The 22,245-nt window shown below is 47.0% G+C and overlaps 1 protein-coding gene across 13 annotated transcripts in view; it reads left to right on the forward strand.

Annotated features, from left to right (window-relative positions):
- The first annotated feature begins 5,253 nt into the window (after positions 1-5,253).
- LOC122556034 (flocculation protein FLO11-like) overlaps positions 5,254-22,245 on the forward strand; it is a 117,879-nt gene continuing 100,887 nt past the window's right edge. For 3 of the 13 annotated variants that reach the window (XM_043702410.1, XM_043702416.1, XM_043702411.1), the window contains exons 1-4: positions 5,257-5,461; positions 16,289-16,432; positions 19,785-19,967; positions 20,259-20,441. In XM_043702410.1, the coding sequence (XP_043558345.1) occupies positions 5,383-5,461; positions 16,289-16,432; positions 19,785-19,967; positions 20,259-20,441 (589 nt within the window). In that variant the 5' untranslated portion in view covers positions 5,257-5,382. Of the gene's footprint in view, positions 5,462-16,288; positions 16,433-19,784; positions 19,968-20,258; positions 20,442-22,245 lie in introns of all 13 variants that reach the window. The other 10 variants (XM_043702413.1, XM_043702419.1, XM_043702421.1 and 7 more) reach the window with 6 other exon arrangements.

The raw sequence follows: 22,245 nt of genomic DNA on the forward strand, positions 1-22,245 counted from the left end.
TATCAGCGCTACCTTGTGCTCCCACGAGGTGCTTGAACAGTTCATCATCTTCACAAACACCTTTCACATCGGCCTCAAACTCACCTGGACCATCCCGGACACCTCCCTCCCCTTCCTGGACCTCTAGACGACTAACTAGAGACATCTACTACAAGCCCACCATCTCCCACACCGACCTGGACTGAATCTCCTCCCACCCTGCCTCCTGTAAAAACACTATCCCTTATTCCCAATTCCTCTGCCTTCGTTGCATCTGTTCCCAGGATGACCAATTCCACCATAGAAAATCCAGATGGCCTCCTTCTTCAAAAACTGCAACATTCTCTCTCACTTGATCGACGATGCCCTCCAGCACATGTTCTCCACTTCCCGCACCTCCGCCCTCGGACTCCACCCCTCCCAATGCAACAAGGACAGAACCCCACCCCCGGTCCTCATCTTCCACCCCATGAACCTTCGTATATGGAGGAACCTCGATTATCCAAACAGTATGGGCGGGCACTATTTCTTTTGGATAACTGATTATTCGATTAATCGATTTAATGACTCAGAGTTTTCTGTTACGTCTGCTCCCTGTTCAGGGGCCTAGGCAGCAGCACACCATGCACGAGCCCCCACCCACCCTCTGACCCTGTCCAACCACCCCACTCCATCTGCCACAACCCCAAGAGATTAATTGATTTCCACATATTAAAAACATCAAGGGATATGGGGATAGTGCAGGAAGAGCATATATGGTCTCAATGAATAACAAAGCAGGTTCAAGGGCTGAATGCCCTCCTCCTGTTCCTATTTCTTATGCTCCTTGGCCAAGTTTTCAGTCACTAATATGTCCTCTTCTGCCTCAGTGTCAAACTCCTATTGATAATGTTTTGGTCTTGTCTCTTTGGGTATAAATACAACTTGCTTTTGGTGTTATTGATATGTAGTATCATTGATACTAGGAAAACCTGGTGGAATTAAGTTGCAAAGAATCTTTATTGTCTAGCACTGAAAGGCTCAACCTGGTACACATATGGTATCTAGAGCTGAAATTATAAACCACTTGATGACCCAGTATTATGTTACCTAAGCTTGGTGTGGTCCTAAGCAGGTGTTGAGTGCATGACTCGACACCTAAAACTGAGCTGGATTTTGGCTGCAATTTTAGAGAAGTCCCCAGGCAGAAGGTCTACATCAGCAGATTCGATGTATTCTTCTGGAAGGTCACAGAGAATTAGTAGAGAGCTGTGTAAAGCACATCCCATGCTCCTGGCTAATTGAATGGAGTATCTCACTATGTTATTTCAGAATACCCTACCTGGAGCCTGATGCATTCAGCCAAACAGGAACCCTCATTCAACACTAATGCACACCCCACACACCCACCCACACACACACACACACACACACGTACACACACATCCACACATACACATACACATCAACACACACACACCCACCCAGACACACATCCACACAGACAGCCACACACATGCACACGCACACACACACACAAACATAGCCACACCCAACCCACACACACACAGACAGCCACACACACACACACAGCCACACACACACGCACCCACACACAGACAGCCACACGTATGCACACAGAGACACACACAGACACACACGCAACGTTTTACTGCAACTTTTTGAAAGTTCCACCTCTGCCCTGTACAGGACAGTGTTTGAGAGAATATCTGGGGAAGGGGGGGTTTAGGTTTCATCCCTGTATAGAACTCCTGGGAAAGAGAGAGAGAGAGGGAGGGCGAGAGGTCAGTCATTTGGAGACAGTGCCTGGCTCCCATTGATGTCCAGGACTGTTCTCGTCAGCATTTCAGTGAGCCGAGATCATTTTTAATTATTGTAAGCAAAAGACATGATCAGCATTGAAACAGCTCTTTGATGCAATGTTTCTATTGGGACCTCAAGATTTCCTTCGGATAATCCGATATTCAGATAATTAATATTCAGATAATCGAGGTTCCTCTGTACATTGCATCATTTGCCACCACTTCTGCCACCTACAAACAGATCACATCACTAGGGACATATTTCCCCCCCCATCTCAATCAGCATTTCAGAGAGACCACTCCCTCCGTGACTCCCACCCCCCACCCCCAGCACCTTCCCCTGCCACTGCTGGAAGTGTAAAACCTGCGCCCACATCTCCCCCCTGACCTCCATCCAAGGCCCCAAAAGATCCTTCCACATCCAACAGAAATTTTCCTGTATCTCAACCAATGTCATCTACTGTATCCTCTGCATTGGGGAGACAGGGTGCCAAATTGTGGACCATTTCAGAAAACATCTCTAGGACAAATTCCCCCTCCCTGTGGCTGAACACTTCAACTCCCCCTCCCACTCCACCAAGAACATGCAGGTCCTGGGCCTCGTCCATCGCTAAACCCTTACCACCCGATGCCTGGAGGAAGAACACCTCAGCTTCTGCCTGAAAAGCCTGCAGCCCCATGGGATTAATGTGGATTTCTCCAGATTCCTCATTTCCCCTCCCCCCACTTTATCCCAATCCTAAACCTCCGATTCGGCATCACCCTTTTGACCTGTCCATCGCCTTTCCCATCTATCCACTCCACCCTCCTCTCCGAGCTAACACTTTCTGCTCACGTTCATCTGTCTATCGAATTCCCAGCTACCAAACCCCATCCCCTTCCCATTTATCTCTCAACCCCCGGCCCACAAGCCTCATTCCTGATGAAGGGCTTCTGCCCGAAACATCAATTTGCCTGCTCCTCAGATGCTGTCTGATCGGCTGTTTCTTTCCAGCACCACAATCCTACCATTAACTGTATAGGTTCTGCTCTTACCTTGCATTTATCTGAATTAAAGTCCATCTGCTGCTCCTCAACTCATGGGTCTAACTGACATGGGAGAAGCAGTATACTGTATTTGCTTGTTCACAATGTGGTCTCGGAAAAACACAGCAGGCCAGGCAGCATCTGAGTTTAGGTGGAAGGCCAGTGTGGACTTGACGGGTCGAATGACATGCTTCCACACTGTAAGGATCCTATATATACTGACATTTTCCTAGCTACAATCACTTCTGAAGAAGGGCCATTGGACCCAAAAACATTAACTTTGCTTTCTCTCACAGAACTGGTGAGTTTTTCCAGCAAGTTTTGATTTTGTTTCTGATTTTCAGCATCCACAGTTCTTTGGTTTTTTTGGTACCTACATAAGATTGACGAGCCCGCAGTCACATAAAATTATGGTGCTCTCTCAATAAAGGAGAGTTGGCTTCAAAAATCAGCAGATTTAGATGCTAAATCCATGTGTCCATCATGTCCATGTTACAAGCAATTCTCAATGTGATAGCACCATATGCCTATGCCCCTGGATGAGGAGGGATATGTAGCTGCGTTCCTTCACTCAACCCCTCCCTCATTTGGTTACAACAAGTTTAATTTTAAAAGGATCTCTTTCGTTATGGATATCTTTTCCCAGTCCAAACATATTCCTGTTTTAGAAGGAACGAGTTGAACCAGTTTTTCTTGTGTTAAAGAGAGGTTAAGTTTATTAACCACTAAAATACAAGAAAGGATAATTAAATGTGACACCCATACACACAGATTAGAAATGAATGGAGTCCAACAATTAAAAGTAAAAAAGGAATATACAATTAATCTTTTGCTTAGTTTTGATGAATAATTGCAGCTGTTCAGGTGTCTGATTCTGAGTAGTTGTTTACAGATACAGGGGTATTTGGTTCGGAGTTAGCAGCACACTTTTGCACAGTGGAACTTGAAGCACAAGCCAGCACATCAGCATGCAAGCATGCCAGCACAAGGTCAAACACGCACCCGGAGTTGCGATTGATTTTTAACCTCCTTTCTTGTGTAGTCCTGAATGGGTAAACCACCCTTTCACCTAGAATGACCTTTTTTCCCAATGCATCGTGTCTAAAGTCAGGGCAACAGTTCATAGAGAGCACAGTTCAGTTTTCGGAAAGGAATTTGTCATGCTGCTGTCTGAAGTTCCTTTGACATTTTCCAAGTGAGACATTTCATGATCCATCATGATGCCTTGATAGAATCCAACAGAGGGATTTTCACAGACAGCTCCTGAAGTTACATTTTCAAATATCCTTTGAATTTAAATCTTGTTTTTATTGTAACATCTGCTCCCTATATGCTAGTTGGCATGGGTACTAAACAAGTATTTTGCAGCTTTCTTTATGAAGGGAAGCTGTTGACAGTCACAATAAATCAGGAGTTGATTGAGCTGCTATCTGAATGGGCTAACAATCACTAAGTCCTCAGTAGATATTGGGATTGTTTGAGAGGACCAAAGAAGTGTAGGTACTGCCTATTTGTTTACCTTGATTACATTTGCAGACAGCTGCCATGGGATTGATTGACTGAATGGTCTGCTTTTATCCTCCAACCATTCTATTAGTCCGATGTTTTGTGTTATTGTTAGATCAAGAGGAGTTGAAATGCTCATGCTGACCCGATTACAACTTGAACAGCCATCCTGTCACAATCTCTTTGTATGTTTTATTCAGTTTTGTTTAATAAGAAAGACTATTCAAGGGAACTAGAAAAATGGATTGCTTAATTGTTTCTATACTGTATGAGTATAATCCTATCATCCCTTTCAGTTTTCAGCATAAATACTTTAGCAAAACTATTAGAAATCTACCCACGTGGTGGAAAGCATGGACTTTACAAAGATCTCCTCTGAGTTGTGAGAAGTTAGGAGAGATTTACCAGATTGTGGCTGGAAATAAAGGGGCTCAGTTGTAAGGAGAGGCTGGATAGGTTGGGACCTTTTTTTCACTAGAACATAGGACGTTGAGGGATGGCCTTATAGATGTGTATAAAATCATGAGGAGTATAGATAAGGTGAATAGCAGCTGCCCTATCCCTAGGATGTGGGATTTAAAAACTAGAGGCATATTTTTAATGTGAGAGGAGAAAGATTTTAAAAAGACATAAGTGGTATTTTGTTTTGACACAGACAGTGGCTCCTGTGTGGAATAAACCTCTCAGAGAAAATGGTGGGTACAGGTACAGTTACAACGTTTAAAAGACATTTGGATAAGTACATGAATAAGAAATGTGTAGAGGGATATGGGACAAGTTTATGGGACACAGGGAGGTGGGTCAAGTTTAGTTTGACATTATGGTCAGTACAGTTGGACTGAAGAGTCAGTTTCCATGCTGTATGACTGACTCTATAACCCTATGACTCTTAACTTAAACCAGGAAGCATTGTTAGAAAAACTGCCAGCTAGGAGAAGTTACAGCGAAGGAAGGAGTGTTCACTGAAACTGAATGCTGACTGCAGAATACGGTTGAGTAATGTACTTTAAGGAAGTTAACACAGGCTACAGTATCATTGTGTACAAGAGTACAGAAAGTATATAACAACATGGGGAGAGCAAAGGCATGGATTCATCTCCTTCTTTTGCTGGTTATCAGTGATTTCATTTCCGGACAGAATGCAACAGGTAAAGAGATCTGATATTTTTATTGTCGGTGATTGTGGCTAAAAGATGCAAAATGTTGATTTCAGAACAGCAAACATCATTGGGAGATGTCTCTTGGCATCAGATGTAAATACATTTGAATAATGCTCTTTATACTTCAGTGCATTTTTTAGTAATATGAGTGATTTAAACTGAGTGATTTAAACTGGCTAAAATCAGTGCACTTTCAGAGAGATGACACAGCCTGCACTCCGTATCAGGTGAAAACAAATCATGAAAATTTTGTAATGGTCCGAAGTTTGTGGTCAGTGTCAAATTTCACTAATCTTCATGATTGCTGATTCTGTGAAGGGTCATTATTGATGTTGTAGCAAATGAAACCCAGTGTTGTGAATCTGAGCCTGAAGCAGCAGTGTTTTTATACACCCAGGAGGAACATAACATTATTATCGTTTGAACATTCCTGAAGAAAGGCTTATGCCCAAAACGTCGATTCTCCTGCTCCTCGGATGCTGCCTGGCCTGCTGTGTTTTTCCAGCACCACATTTTTCAACTCTGGTCTCCAGCATCTGCAGTCCTCACTTCCTCCAAAATGTTCACAGTTGTTTCTTGAGTGGACCCTAACAACTTCCCTTTTTAGGGATTGGAATGAGATTGACCAGATAGATCTTAGTGAGTATGAGATCCCTGATTGGGGGCTGTTGAGCTGGGCCAATCGGGGAGCCCTGGCTGACAGATATAAATGGGAACCTCGGGCCGTAGAGGGGGTTGTTAGGGCTGATTGCCTGCCCCTCTTCCGTGGTTATGTCCGAGTCCAGGTGTCCCTGGAGAGGGAGCAGGCGGTGTCCACCAACACCCTTGAGATTTTCAGGGAGAGGTGGGCACCGCTGGGAGTGGAGTGTTTTATTTCCCCCTCCAACTCTATTTTGATTGAATCCTGACCTCCTCTCCCACCTCCAGCTCTGCCCCCTTGGTGTTGCCAGCAGATGGGAAATGTTAGCCTTCCTCTGGACCTCAGCAGCCCACCAGGTCAGACATCAGTGAATGGTGCAGCCTTTGACAGCCCAGACCTCACAATTGGATTTTGTCTTGTCGTCTTAATAATATGAAGCACCTTCAACTTTTGGAAATGCACCGTGTGAATCTCCAACACGACCAGTGCCATATACTGACACAAACACGCAAGTGATACACTAATGAGCTAGCTGAGTTAAGAATCAATGTCACTTTTTGGATTTCTATTAAACTGGCCCTTATCCTATGGACTGACAGGGATGAAATAAAATGAGACTTGAAGCAAGAAGGTTTGTATCTTTAATTGGAATTGTTTTTTGATGGTTTCACCCAAGGTGTACATTACAGTTTTGAGAAACCTCTTCTGAACAGTCAGCTAAGAATTCGGTCATTGTTGTCCTTACTGCAGGTTCAGTTTTAAACCTAAAATTGCAGATAGAAAACTAAAACTTTTGGTGGTGTTTCCAGCACGTTAACAAAGTTCTGAAATGTTTTAAAAGCCATTGCCTCTCAAGTTAAACACCTACTCAACTGATGGAATGTTGTTGTATCTCTTATGCAAGATTTTAGGAATGTGAAATCTTGATCACAGGCTCCTGCAAAACAACAATGTCATCACAGGCTTGGTTTTTTCAAATGGTGCAGATTAGTAACTCAGTATTCAGTTCAAGAGGGGCTGGGGTTTAACTGCTGACAGATTTGCCCAAAAGCTACTGAAAGTCAAACTTGAAATAGTAGTGCCAGGCAGAAACACCTCAAATACATTTCAGGAGGAATAGGAAGACCACAAAAACAGAAAATGGAGCAGTAGAGGTAGGCCTTCCAATCATCAAGTCTGCTCTGCCATTTTATGAGATCGTGGCTGATTTGATCATCTTTAACTCCATTTTTTTGCTTTTTCCCCAGAACTCTTTACTCCTTTGCTGATTAAAAATCTATCGATCTCATCCACGAATATAAGTAATAATCCAGCTTCAACAGACTTCTGTAGTATAGATTTTCCCAAGTTTGCTCCTATCTGAGAGGCTGCAGAATGAGATGCTCCTGCCAGTGGGCCTCTGCTCCACCTGTTAGTTGTCTTTCTTCCTTCCTTCCTTTACTTTTTCACTTCCCTGAGCCTTGGAGGCTATTCCTGGAGCAGAGGCAGTTGCAAGCAGCGAGCCCTAGAGCCAGGTATGAACGGAATGGAGCAGCACTGGTCCTGCGAGTCTCGGAACAGAGCGTGAGGAAGCACAGTGCGAGAAGACTGTGTCTCGGAGCAGCGTGAGAGGAGTGAGTCTCAGAGCAGGGCAAGGGAACCGAGGGGAGCGAGTCTCAGAGCAGTATGAGGGGACTGAGTCTCAGAGCAGTGCGAGGGGAGTGAGTCACAGAGCAGTGCGAGGAGAGTGAGTCTCAGAGCAGTGTGAGGTGAGTGAATCTCAGAGCAGCGTGAGGGGAGTGAGTCTCAGAGTAGCGCGAGGGGAGTGAGTCTCAGAGCAGTGTGAGGGGAGCAAGTCTCGGAGTAGCGCGAGGGGAGTGAGTCTCAGAGCAGTGTGAGGGGAGTGAGTCTCAGAGTAGCGTGAGGGGTGTGATTCTCAGAGCAGCATGAGGGGAGTGAGTCTCAGAGCAGTGCGAGGGGAGTAAGTCTCAGAGTAGTGGGAGGGGAGTGAGTTTCAGAGCAGTGTGAGGGGAGCGAGTTTCTGAGCAGCGCGAGGGGATTGAGTCTCTGAGCAGTGTCAGCGGAGTGCGCATCTCAGAGCAGAACATGGGGGGGGCTCAGTCAAGGGACAGGGAAACGAGTCTCAGAGCAGTGTGAGGGGAGTGAGTCTCAGAGCAGAGCAAGGGGAGCGAGTCTCGGACAAGGAGAAGGGAAGCGAGTCTCAGAGCAGTGTGAGGGGAATCAGTCTCAGAGCAGTGTGAGGGGAATCAGTCTCAGTGCAGTGTGAGGGGAGTGAGTCTCAGAGCAGCGTGAGGGGAGTGAGTCTCAGAGCAATGTGAGGGGATTGAGTCTCAGACCAGTGCGAGGGGAGTGAGTCTCAGAGCAGTGCGAGGGGAGTGAATCTCAGAGCAATGTGAGGGGAGTGAGTCTCAGAGCAGTGCAAAAGGAGTGTGTCTCAGAGCAGTGTGAGGGGAGTGCATCTCAGAGCAGCGGGGGGGAGTGAGTCTCAGAGCAGAGCAAGGGGAGCGGGTCTCACACAAGAGAGAGGGAGGCGAGTCTCAGAACAGTGTGAGGTGAGTGAGTCTCGGAGCAGAGCAAGGGGAGTGAGTCTCAGAGTAGTGTGAGGGGAGTGAGTCTCAGAGCAGTGCGAGGGGAGTGAGTCTCAGAGCAGTGCGAGGGGAGTGAGTCTCAGAGCAGCGTGAGGGGAGTGAGTCTCTGAGCAGTGTGAGGGGAGAGCACGTCTCAGAGCAGCGGCAGGGGAGTGAGTCTCAGAGCAGGGCAAGCGGAGTGAGTCTCGGCCAAGGGAGAGGGAAGTGAGTCTCAGAGCAGCGTGTGGGGTGTGAGTCTCAGAGCAGTGTGAAGGGAGTGAGTCTCAGAGCAGTGGCAGAGGAGTGAATCTCAGAGTAGTGTGAGGGGAGTGAGTCTCAGAGCAGCATGAGGGGTGTGAGTCTCAGAGCAGTGCGAAGGGAGTGAGTCTCAGAGCAGTGGCAGAGGAGTGAGTCTCAGAGTAGTGTGAGGGGAGTGAGTCTCAGAGCAGAGCAAGGGGAGCGAGTCTCCGACAAGGGAGAGGGAAGCGAGTCTCAGAGCAGCGTGATGTGAGTGAGTCTCAGAGCAGTGCGAAGGGAGTGAGTCTCAGAGCAGTGTGAGGGTAGTGAGTCTCGGAGCAATGTGAGGGGAGTGAGTCTCAGAGCAGAGCAAGGGGATTGAGTCTTAGACAAGGGAGAGGGAAGCGAGTCTCAGAGCAGCGTGAGGGGAGTGAGTCTCAGAGCAGTGCGAAGGGAGTGAGTCTCTGAGCAATGTGAGGGGAGTGCATCTCAGAGCAGAGTGAGGGGAGTGCACGTCTCAGAGCAGCGGTAGGGGAGTGAGTCTCAGAGCAGAACAAGGGGAGCGAGTCTCGGACAATGGAGAGGGAAGCGAGTCTCAGAGCAGTGTGAGGAGAGTGAGTCTCAGAGCAGTGCGAGGGGAGTGATTCTCGGAGCAATGTGAGGGGAGTGAGTCTCGGAGCAGAGTGAGGGGAATGAGTCTCAGAGCAATGTGAGGGGAGTGAGTCTCAGAGCAGTGCGGGGGAGTGAGTCTCAGAGCAATGTGAGGGGAGTGAGTCTCAGAGCAGTGCGGGGGAGTGAGTCTCAGAGCAGCGGTAGGGGAGTGAGTCTCAGAGCAGTGCGGGGGAGTGAGTCTCGGAGTAGTGTGAGGGGAGTGAGTCTCGGAGCAGTGTGAGGTGACCGAGTTCCAGAACAGTGTGAGGGGAGTGCGTCTCAGAGCAGCAAGAGGAGTGAGTCTCAGAGCAGAGTGACGGGAGTGAGTCTCAGAGCAGTGTGAGAGGAGTGAGTCTCAGAGCAGCGTGAATGGAGTGAGTCTCAGAGCAGTGCGAAGGGAGTGTGTCTCAGAGCAGGGTGAGGGTTGTGCGTCTCAGAGCAGCGGGGGGGAGTGAGTCTCGGAGCAGTGTGAGAGGAGTGAGTCTCAGAGCAGCGTGAATGGAGTGAGTCTCAGAGCAGTGCGAAGGGAGTGTGTCTCAGAGCAGGGTGAGGGTTGTGAGTCTCAGAGCAGTGGGAGGGGAGTGAGTCTCAGAGCAATGTGAGGGGAGTGAGACTCGGAGCAGTGTGAGAGGAGTGAGTCTCAGAGCTGTGGGAGGGGAGTGAGTCTCAGAGCAATGTGAGGGGAGTGAGTCTCAGAGCAGTGCGAGGGGAGTGAGTCTCAGAGCAGTGCGAGGGGAGTGAGTCTCAGAGCAGGGCAAGGGGAGCGAGCCTTGGACAAGGGAGAGGAAGTGAGTCTCAGAGCAGCGTGTGGGGTGTGAGTCTCAGAGCAGCACGAGGGGAGTGTGTCTCAGAGCAGTGCAAGGGGAGTGAGTCTCAGAGTAGTGTGAGGGGAGTGAGTCTCAGAGCAGAGCGAGGGGAATGAGTCAGAGCAGTGCAAGGGGAGCGAGTCTCAGACAAGGGAGAGGTAAGCGAGTCTCAGAGCAGTGTGAGGGGAGTGTGTCTCAGAGCAGTGCGAAGGGAGTGAGTCTCTGAGCAGTGTGAGGGGAGTGCGTGTCTCAGAGCAGTGGCAGGGGAGTGAGTCTCAGAGCAGAGCAAGGGGAGCGGGTCTCAAACATGGGAGAGGGAAGCGAGTCTCAGAGCAGCGTGAGGCAAGTGAGTCTCAGAGCAGTGCGAGGGGAGTGAGTCTCAGAGCAGAGCAAGGAGAGCGAGTCTCAGACAAGGGAGAAGGAAGCGAGTCTCAGAGCAGCGTGAGGGGAGTGACTCTCAGAACAGTGCGAGGGGAGTGAGTCTCAGAGCAGTGTGAGGGGAGTGAGTCTCGGAGCAATGTGAGGGCAGTGAGTCTCGGAGCAGTGTGAGTGGAGTGAGTCTCAGAACAGCGTGAGGGGACCGAGTCTCAGAGCAGTGTGAGGGGAGTGAGTTTCGGAGCAGTGTGAGTGGAGTGAGTCTCAGAGCAGAGTGAGGGGAGTGAGTCTCGGAGCAATGTGAGGGGAGTGAGTCTCGGAACAGTGTGAGTGGAGCGATCTCAGAGCAGTGTGAGGGGAGTGAGTCTCAGAGCACGTCAGGGGAGCGAGTCTCGGAGCAGCGCAAGGGGAGTGAGTCTCAGAGCAGTGTGAGGGGAGTGAGTCTCAGAGCAGTGTGAGGGGAGCGAGTCTCAGAGCAGTGTGAGGGGAGTGAGTCACGTAGCAGTGTGAGGGGACTGAGTCTCAGAGCAGTGCGAGGGGAGTGAGTCTCAGAGCAGTGTCAGGGGAGCGAGTCTCAGAGCAGCTCAAGGGGAGTGAGTCTCAGAGCAGTGTCAGGGGAGAGAGTCTCGGACAAGGGAGAGGAAAGCAAGCCTCAGAGCAGCGTGAGGGGAGCGAGTCTCAGAGCAGTGTGAGGGTAGTGAGTCTCAGAGCAGAGCGAGGGGAGCGAGTCTCAGAGCAGTGCAAAGGGAGTGATGATCAGAGCAGTGTGAGGGGAGTGAGTCTCAGAGCAGTGCGAAGAGAGTGAGTCTCAGAGCAGCACGAGAGGGGAGTGAGTCTCAGAGCAGTGCGAAGAGAGTGAGTCTCAGAGCAGCACGAGGGGAGTGAGTCTCAGAGCAGTGCGAAGAGAGTGAGTCTCAGAGCAGCGTGAGGGGAGTGAGTCTCAGAGCAGTGCGAGGGGAGTGAGTCTCGGACCAGTGTGAGGGGAGTAAGTCTCAGAGCAGTGCGAGAGGAGTGAGTCTCGGACCAGTGTAAGGGGAGATCCATTTGCGCTGCTCCAAGATCCGTTTCCCTCCGAGACTCGCTCCCCTCGTGTTGCTCCGAGAAACTCTCCACTCGCCCTGTCCCGGGAGTTGCTCCCTTTCCCTGTCTCTGAGATATGCTCCCTTTGCGCTGCTCTTGGACTTACTCCCCTTGCACTTCTACAAGACTCGCTCCCCTCGCGCTGCTCCGAAACTCGCTCCGCTCACATTGCTCCAAGACAGTTCCGCCCTGGCACTCACTCCCCTCGCTCTTCTCCGACACCTGCTCCCGTCGCGCTGCACAGAGACTCAATCCCCTCGCTCTTCTCCGACACCTGCTCCTGTCGCACTGCACAGAGACTCACTCCCCTCGCTCTTCTCCGACACCTGCTCCCCTCGCGCTGCTCTGAGCCTCACTCCCCTCGCTCTTCTCCGACACCTGCTCCCCTCACGCTGCTCTGAGACTCACTCCCCTCAGGCTGCTCTGAGACTCACTCCCCTCGCCATTTCCAAGACTAGCTCCCCTCAAACTTACTCTGGGATGTGCGCCCTTCACCTGTCTCCGAGACTGGCTCCCCTCACCCTTCTCCGAGACTCGCTCCCCTCACCCTTCTCCGAACCCGCTCCCCTCACCCTTCTCCGAGACTCAGCCCCTCACCCTTCTCTGAGACTCGCTCTCCTCACCCTTCTCCGAACTCGCTCCCCTCACCCTTCTCCGAACTCGCTCCCCTCACCCTTCTCCGAACCCGCTCCCCCCTCACCCTTCTCCGAACTCGCTCCCCTCACCCTTCTCCGAACCCGCTCCCCTCACCCTTCTCTGAGACTCGCTCCCCTCACCCTTCTCTGAGACTCGCTCCCCTCACCCTTCTCCGAGACTCGGTCCCCTCACCCTTCTCCGTGACCCGCTCTCCTCACCCTTCTCCGAACTCGCTCCCCTCACCCTTCTCCGAGACTCGCTCCCCTCGCCCTTCTCCGTGACTCGCTCCCCTCACCCTTCTCCGAGACTCGCTCCCCTCACCCTTCTCCGTGACTCGCTCTCCTCGCTCCCCTCACCCTTCTCCGAGACTCGCTCCCCTCACTCTTTTCGCCCTTCTCAAAGACTTGCTCCCCTCACACTGCTCCGAGACTGGTTCCCCGCGCCCTGTTCCAAAACTCGCTCCCCTCGCGCTGCTCTGGGATGTGCTCTCCTTATGCTGCTCCAATACTCGTTCCACTGGCCTGCTCCAAGACTTGCTCCCTTCTGAGACTTGCTCCCCTCGTGTTGCTCCAAGACTCGATCCCCTCACATTGCTCTGAGACTCACGCCCTTCACACTGCTCTGAGACTCACTCTCCTCGCACTGCTCTGAGACTATCTTCCCTCGCACTGCTCTGAGACTCACTCCCCTCACACTGCTCTGAGACTCACTCCCTTCGCACTGCTCTGAGACTCACTCCCCTCACACTGCTCTGAGACTAACTCCCCTCGCACTGCTCTGAGACTCACTCCCCTCACACTGCTCTGAGACTCACTCCCCTCGCTCTGCTCTGAGATTCAGGCCCCTCTCCCTTCTCCGAGACTGTCTCCCCTCGCCCTACTCTGAGACTCTCTCCCCTTGCCCTACTCCGAGACTGTCTCCCCTCGTCCTACTCCGAGACCCGCTTCCCTCGCACTGCTCTGAGACTCAGTTCTCCCGTGCTGCTCCGAGACTCAGAGAAGGATGAGGGGTCTCAGTCTCAGAGCAGTACGCAGGAAGCGTGGATGTGGGGGACGCTGTTCTGGAGCTTACCTTGGAACTGAGTGCTGGTGTGGAGTGATCTGCAGGCTTGGCTCGGAGCGGGGATGGCTGTCGGAATGGGGTCTGCCACAAGTGGTCAGACCACGTGCAGTGGCTCTGTGCTGGGCTGCTCCACTGTCAGGTTTATTTGAAATGATTTTACTGGCCTGTAAAGTCAATCCTTTCATGATGTCTTATTTGTAACCTAGTTTTTAAACTCTGTAAAGTCGTGAAACTATTTTTTATTCCTCTTTTATGTCCAAGATTTATATCTAGGTAGTTGTGCCTAAGATGGCGCCATTTGAGGCAGACATTGTAAAAGCTTTTCACTCTACTTTGACAATGGAGTACACATCCAATACAGGATATTCTAATCTATTCACTTCGATTCTATTCTATCCTAATATTACCCCTTATTCTGAGGTGATGTCCTCTGGTCTTAGACTATTGCACATGGGGAAACAACCATCCCACATCTACCTTGACAAGTCCCTGAAGAATCCTGTACATTTCAATAAGACCGTCTCTCATTCTTCTACATTCTGAAGAGTACAGGCCTATTCTGCTCTTGCTTTTTGCTAAGACAATCCGTCCACACCTGGCATTGGCCTCAAAGAGCCTTCGCGGGACTCCCTCCAATGCAGTGTGTCTTTTTTCAAACAAGCAGCTCAAGCCTGTTCACAGTGTTTCAGCCCTGGTCTGACCAGTGCCTTGTTTAGTTTTAGCAAAACCTTCCTCCTTTTAAACCCCATTTCCTTTGAAATAAAGGCCAAGATTTCATTTGCCTTCCCTCTGTCCTCATGAGGTAGGATGCCAGTTTTTTGTAATTCATGGATCAGGATTCCCAACTCCTTCTGATCAATAACTTTCTACAGTCTTTCTGAGTTTAATTAAATTAGCTCCTCTATTCTTCCTGCCAAAGGACATAACCTCACACTTTCCCACATTCCATTCCATTTGCTGACTCACCTTATCTACATCCCCCTGCAGAGTCTTTGTGTATCCTCCCCACATGTATTCCCATCTATTGTTATGGCATCTGGAAACTTTGTTACTGTACTTTCACTATCCTCATGCAAGTCATTAGTGTACATATATCTGAAATAATTGTAGCCTGATCCCTGTGGCACACTACCAGTTACAGGCTGTAGGCCTGAAAATGACCCCATTATCCCAACACTCTGTTTTCTATTAGTTAGCCAATTGTCTATCCATGCTAATATACTATCTCAACACCATGGGCTTTTATATTATGTAGTAATCCATTGCATATTGATGGAGTTGCATTCATTGTGTCAAGTAGGGAGTATTCCATCATGTTCATGATGCCCAGAATGTCGATGGCAGAGAACTCACTTGATAATAATGCCATTGCACATCAATGCAAAGTGTTGGATCTTGTTTTCTGGAAAATATTCATTTCCCACTATTTATGCAAATTTACTTGCCATTTATCAGCCAAGGGTTGCCTGCATCTAGTTATATATAAACTCTGACAGCTTCAGAGACCATGAAGAATTGCAAATGGTACTGAACGCTGCAATAATCAGTGCACAATTCCAGTACTGCTCTTGGATTGTAGGGGATGTCATTGGTGAAGCAGCTGAAGATGGTTGGATTGAGGACAATACCCTGAGGAACTAGGGCTCTTATTGCACAGGGATAGTGTCCTCACCTCTGAGCCAGGAGGCCTGAGTTCTAGTCCCAACTCTTCTAGAAGTAGGTCATGACATCTCTGAATAGGTTGATTATGCAATTATCGATCCTGAGGAACTAGGACTCTGTGGCATCATGGTGGTGACCCAGCCTCTTCAAGTTTAAGGTCAAGTTCCACCTGCTCCTGAGGTATGCAATCACATCACTGGGCAAGTTGATTAGAAAAATATTAAAATGATCCTAAAGAACAAGGCACTTGTGGCAGAGTGGTAGCATCCCTTTCCCTGGGCCAGAAGGTCTTGGCTCAAGTCCTAGCTGTGCCTGAGATGTCTCACAATATGTCTGCACAAGTTGATTCTAAGGAGCAATCAGCTGAGACTGTCATTAATTATCATTCAGTAACCACCACCATCTTCCTTTGTGCTCAGCGTGATCCAATTAGTGCAGAGTTTCTACTAATTCACTCTGATTACAATTTTGTTCAGGCTCCCTGCTGTCAAACATATAAAATGCAGCCTTGATATGAAGAGGAGGAGCTCTCAACTGAAAATCATCACTTTTCACAATATTGGAACTAAGTCTATAATAAGGCATTGAGCAAGCTCTTATCAGAATCCAAACTGAGCCGTGTTGAGCAGATTTGGATGAGCAAGTGCTTCCTGATGGAACTATCACCAACCTTTTCCATCATTTTACTGATCACTGAGTGTAAGTTGTCAGGGAGATAATTTGCCAGATTGGATCGTGATTTTGTGGACAGTACATAGGACAATACTTCCCATTTTTGAGTAGATGCACGTATAGGCCCTGAAACAGCTTGGCTTGCAGCAACGATAGTTCTGGAGTACAAGCCTTCAGGATTACAGCATGAATGTTACCATTGCACTGTCTAGTGTCATCTGATGTTCTTATATCACAATTAGTGACGGATATCTGAGATACAAGGGTACTCTACATGAGATGGATCAGCTATTTTACACTTCTGGCTGAAGATGTGATTGGATATTGCAATATTACACATTTACTCAGATATTATGTCACAATATTTGAACGTAACACTTAGTGTCATCTTACATTGTCAGGATGACTCTACATTTTGTATACACAGCTTCAACAGCTCCTACTGAGACTTCTACATCTGTACAAACAGCAAAGACAACAGCAACTGGTGAACTCACTTCTGAATCAGCACGTACAACCCAACCAATTATTCAATCATCACCAACCACTGTTAGCTCCAGAACAGAAACTGGTAAGAATCAGAAACTATCTTCAAGAGATTTTTTGTGTTGAAAATTGAAAAACAGTTCAAGGTCCTCACATGGATACACCCTCTTTCATCTTTCCAGGGTTGATTACAAATGTAGAAGGAAATCTATCATGGCCATGTCGTAAAGGGAGCTGAGGCACTTAAAAAAAGCAATTAAAAGCCATTTTAAGATTAGCAAACCTCTTTTTGAACTGTACACAGGCCATACCCTGTGTCAGCAAGCTGGCAGCATGGACAGGTAAATGCATCACAGGAGGTCTTTGAGGATTGAAATTGGCATGATGCCAATATCCTAAAAAGGTGAACTCAGAAAAACTGTGGTCAGCAGCATGTGTGGCCAGAAACATTTCCTTCCGGCTAAACTAAATGATTTTGTGTTCTCCCATCGTTTTGATATCAAAATGCACTGCGTTGGACATCAGCGAGGGACAGGTTCCCTTATTCACCTGTGATACTGCAGATCACCAGGGATTCCGCTTATTTGGTAGTTATCTGGAGCACTGAGGGGATTTTGCAACGTCATTCAAGACAACAGCAAGGCGGCCTTTGTGTGGAGCTGCAGGAGATGGGGCAGATACAAAACAAATATTTTGCATCAGTACTTACTGTGGAAAAGGTCATGGAAGATATAGAATGTGGGGAAATAGATGGTGACATCTTGAAAAATGTCCATATTACAGAGGAAGAAGTGCTGGAAGTCTTAAAATGCATAAAAATGGATAAATCCCCAGAACCTGATCAGGTGTACCCTCGAACTCTGTGGGAAGCTAGGGAAGTGATTGCTGGGCCTCTTGTTCAGATATTTGTATCATTGATAGTCACAGGTGAGGTGAGGTTGGCTAACGTGATGCCACTATTTAAGAAGGGTAGTAAGGACAAGCTAGGGAACTATAGACCTGGCTTTATGTCGGTGATGGGCAAGTTGTTGGAGGGAATCCTGAGGGACAGGATGTACATGTATTTGGAAAGGCAAGGACTGATTAGGGATAGTCAACATGGCTTTGTGCGTGGGAAATCATGTCTCAATGATGAGGGCAGAGTGGTAGATGTGATCTATATGGACTTTAGTAAGGCGTTCAACAAGGTTCCCTATGGGACACTGGGTGAGCAAGGTTAGATCTTACGGAATACAGGGAGAACTAGCCATTTGGATACAGAACTGGCTGAAAGGTAGAAGACAGAGGGTGGTGGTGGAGGGTTTTTTTCAGACTGGAGACCTTTGACCAGTGAAGTGGCACAAGGATCGGTGCTGGGTCCACTAATTTTCATCATTTATATAAATGATTTGGATGTGAGCATGAGAGGTATAGTTAGTAAGTTTGCAGATGACACCAAAATTGGAGGTGTAGTGAACAGCAAAGAAGCTTACCTCAGATCACAATGGGATCTTGATCACATGGGCCAATGGGCTGAAAAGTAGCAGATGGAGTTTAATTCAGATAAATGTGAAGTGCTGCATTTTGGGAAAGCAAATCTTAGCAGGACTTATACACTTAATGGTAAGATTCTAGGGAATGTTGCTGAACAAAAAGACCTTGGAGTACAGGTTCATAGCTCCTTGAAAGTGGAGTCACAGGTAGATAGGATAGTGAAGAAGGCGTTTGGTATGCTTTCCTTTATTGGTCAGAGTATTGAGTGCAGGAGTTGGGAGGTCATGTTGCGGCTGTACAGGACATTGGTTAGGCCACTGTTGGAATATTGCATGCAATTCTGGTTTCCTTCCTATCGGAAAGATGTTGTGAGACTTGAAAGGGTTCAGAAAAGATTTACAAGGATGTTGCCAGGGTTGGAGGATTTGAGCTATAGGGAGAGGTTCTCCCTATGCAACCTAGGCTAGGGCTGTTTTCCCTGGATCATCAGAGGCTGAATGGTGACCTTATAGAGGTTGAAAAAATCATGAGGGCCATGGATATTGTAAATAGACAAAGTCTTTTCCCTGGGGTGGAGGTGTCAGAACTAGAAAGCATAGGTTTAGGGTGAGATGGGAAAGATATAAAAGAGATCTAAGGGATAACTTTTTCACGCAGAGGGTGGTACATGTATGGAATGAGCTGCTGGAGGAAGTGGTGGAGGTTGGTACAATTACAACATTTAAAAGGCATTTGGATGGGTATATGAATAGGAAGAGTTTAGAGGGATATGGGCTGGGTGCTGGCAGGTGGGACTAGATTGGGTTGGGATATCTGGTCAGCATGGACGAGTTGGAGCGAAGGGTCTACGTCTGTGCTGTACATCTCTGTGACTCTGTGACTCTATAACACTACCTTCCAAATCCATCTTGTACCAACTAGGAGAACAAGAGCAGTAGATCCATGGGAAAACCACCCTTGCAAGTGCTCCTCCAGGACAATCATCATGTTGACCTGGAAATACATTGTTGTTCCTTCAGTGTCGCTGGGTGAAAATCCTTGAATGATCTCCAAAATGGGATTGTGGATGTATGTGGAGCAAATGCACTGTATCAGTTCAAGAATACAGTTCATCACTACTTTCTCAAGGGCAACTTGGCATGCAGAATAAAAGCTTGTGCTGAGAGCAATGCCCACATCCCGCAAATGAATAAAAATAACTCCTGAACCCAACCTGACTAACCACTCCTTGACCTGATCCAAATACCTTCAACTGGCCTATTCAACCCTCAATGAAACAAATCTACTCGTTCACTCCCACTGACATGACCAAAGCACCCATTTCTTTAAACAAGGCCTCCAAATCCAACCCAATATGCTTATCCCCAACCAGACTATTTTTTTCTTCTCGCTGACTGACCCGCTCTTTTTCCTGTTAACTTCCCTCCAACCCAACTCAATTACCCTCCGATCCCAACTGGATATGACTACCCACTCCATTTCACAAGCCACTCATCCATCACTCAACCGTCCAGTCACTCACGCACTAAAAGACTTGAGAACTCAATAAAATTTCCTACTTATATTGGGTAATATTGCAAAAAGGGAGCATCATGTCTTTTCTGACCTTATGTGCCCCTTGAAAAGCTGCATTGCTCTATTACTAGTGCGTTTAGGATTAACAGACACATCTGAAACACTGGACAACTTTGGGTGCACAAATCTTTGTTGGATGTGGCAATGTGCAGTGCATTAATGCTGACTGAAGATCTGGGCAGTTCATTCAGCCCTGCACTTCTGACAGAACTTAAATCCAGTTCTATTTTGTTCTGTTACAACTACAGCTGGGGTGGTACCACATAATGCATTAAGTACTGGAAGATGCCATATTTAGGAATTTAAATATCTCTCAGATTTAATGTTGTCATTTAAATTGAAAAGAAGGAAAGTTCTTTGAAGACTGAAATGTGATTTTGTTTACACAGCTGTAACTGGTCCGACCACAACTCCTCTGGTGGGAACATCATCTACACCTGTACAATTAACAACTACAGCAGCCTCTGCATCCATCCCAGGAGTGACAACTGCAGAGAACACCACTCAGCACTCAACAACAGAATCCACACCAAACTCAACAACAGGGAACAATCTCCCAACAACAGCAAATAGTAAGCTAAGTTATATGATGTTTGACAGTACATGCACTGGAACAAAGTCAATTGCAGCATGATTTCCTGCAGAAATGTTAAATAATAGTGTACACTTATAGTGTATATTTAACCATATAGTTCATGTGGGCAACAATAAGTTTTTAGATACTGTTGTTGAAGCCACCAATATAATGACATATAAAATTGTTCTTAAATATGAAGCTCCTACAGATTCAGAAAATATGGCACACTATATTATGTACTGTCAAAGCATTCAACACGAGTTTTTCTTTTTTTTAATTGAAACAGCCACATCAAGTATTGCAATAACAACAGAAAGCTCTTCTTCCTTCCAACCACTAACAAATACATCACAAACCTCTGCATCACCTTCAGTTACACCAGTGCTACCAACTACACTGAGCAGCACTCAACCATCAACAACTCGCAACATGACAACCTCAACAAGTGATGGCAGTTCCACAGCACCAGGTAACTGTGAATGTCCAACCTTAGTTATGAAAGCTATTTCTTGACTACAGTACTGATAATTCTACAATGCATGCATTAAACTTTAAAATATTTCACTATGGTGAGCTAAAAAGATGTCAGGGATTAGATCAATCAAAGCACTCCAGACCCTTCTAAAGATGACAACAATTTCTTTTGACAAAATGGTGGCCAATATATGTTGCAATTGCAAAATGTTTGAGTTGGTATATTTTGACAGGACTGAGTCTTAGCAGGGTTCTATTGTAGATGCACTCAAAACGAAATTCAAGTCCTGTTACAGAACAGGCTAAGGAAGCATCAGTCTGTACAGTGAAACCTCCACACAAATAGAAAAGTTAGGACGTGATGATATTTCTTATCCTCAACTTTACGATCTCCAATTTCCATTGTGATCCTGAGTATATATTGCACTTATGAAAGGGGGAAGCTGTCCATGACAACAGTATGGCAGTTTCTACAACAACTGCTCCTAACACAGCTCCTCTTGTTGGAACATTATCTACAACTTTACAATTAATAACTACAGCAGCCACATATGGAGTCAGCTATTACGAGGGGGCATAGCTTTAAATTAAGGGGTGGTAGGTATAGGACAGATGTTAGGGGTAGATTCTTTACTCAGCGAGTCGTGAGTTCATGGAATGCCCTGCCAGTAGCAGTGGTGGATTCTCCCTCTTTATAGGCATTTAAACGGGCATTGGATAGGCATATGGAGGATAGTGGGCTCGTGTAGGTTAGGTGGGCTTGGATCGGCGCAACATCGAGGGCCAAAGGGCCTGTACTGTGCTGTATTTTTCTATGTTCTATGTTCTATGTTCAGCCTTTCCATCCAGGCCAGGATTGACCACTAACAGCAGTAATATTTGACAAACGATGGACTTCTGTATTGAAAGTCACTGATGTGCATTTTGGCAATTTCTTGGAGCTTCCCAAATGAACTGGGAAATCAAAGAAGTGAACTTTAATATCCATCTTTATATCAAAGGCTCATTTTGGAAAGCCAGAAAGAACTTTTGCCAAGTTAGTCAAACTGGTCGGCATTCCTTGAGAGGGAAATATCTGGTGAGGCTTCTCTTTATTTACGTTATGTTAGTGTTGTCACACAGATGTTCTTTGAGAACCAGGAGATTCATAAGAAGCACTGGGGCAACAGTGTGGGCTTGGAAATGAGAGATAATCTATCCACACTCAGAAAATAGGGACCATAGCAAAGGGGATTCAGTTATAGATTCCTAATGGAAAAAAATACCTTTATAAGAAATAATGCAAAGACCAGAAAGAGAAGGCAAGTGAATGTAAAAGAAAATTTACACCTCTCAGAAGGAATATCGCTGCCATTGACATTAGGCACCATGAGGCACCGTTACACTGATCAGTGAAAGGAACCGAAAAGAAATTTAGATCAGGACTACAGAATCGGGACAGTTTCAGAATTCCTTGCTACAGAGAGCCATGGGGGCAGAGTGCTTGTGTATTTTTAAGGTTGAGTTGACAATTTATTGATCAGTAAAGGATTTGAACGGTTTGTAAGGAAAGTGGACATGAGGCATGCTGGATCAGCCATTCAATAGGATGGCAGAGCAGGCTGAAGGGACTGAAAGGCCTCCTCCAGTTCCTATTTCTTGTGACCTTTTGGTCTTCTGGAAAATGATTTTTTTTTAAATCTGGAGAGCCAAGTCAACCAGAAGAAGATGTAAGGAAAAATTACAGATTTAAAAGGAATAGGTCTGGGTAACAAAGACACAATTTCAACAGGATGATGTATAAATGCCACAGATAGAAA

The sequence above is a fragment of the Chiloscyllium plagiosum genome, chromosome 13, assembly GCF_004010195.1.
Source record: "Chiloscyllium plagiosum isolate BGI_BamShark_2017 chromosome 13, ASM401019v2, whole genome shotgun sequence".
Classification (NCBI taxonomy): Eukaryota; Metazoa; Chordata; class Chondrichthyes; order Orectolobiformes; family Hemiscylliidae; genus Chiloscyllium; species Chiloscyllium plagiosum.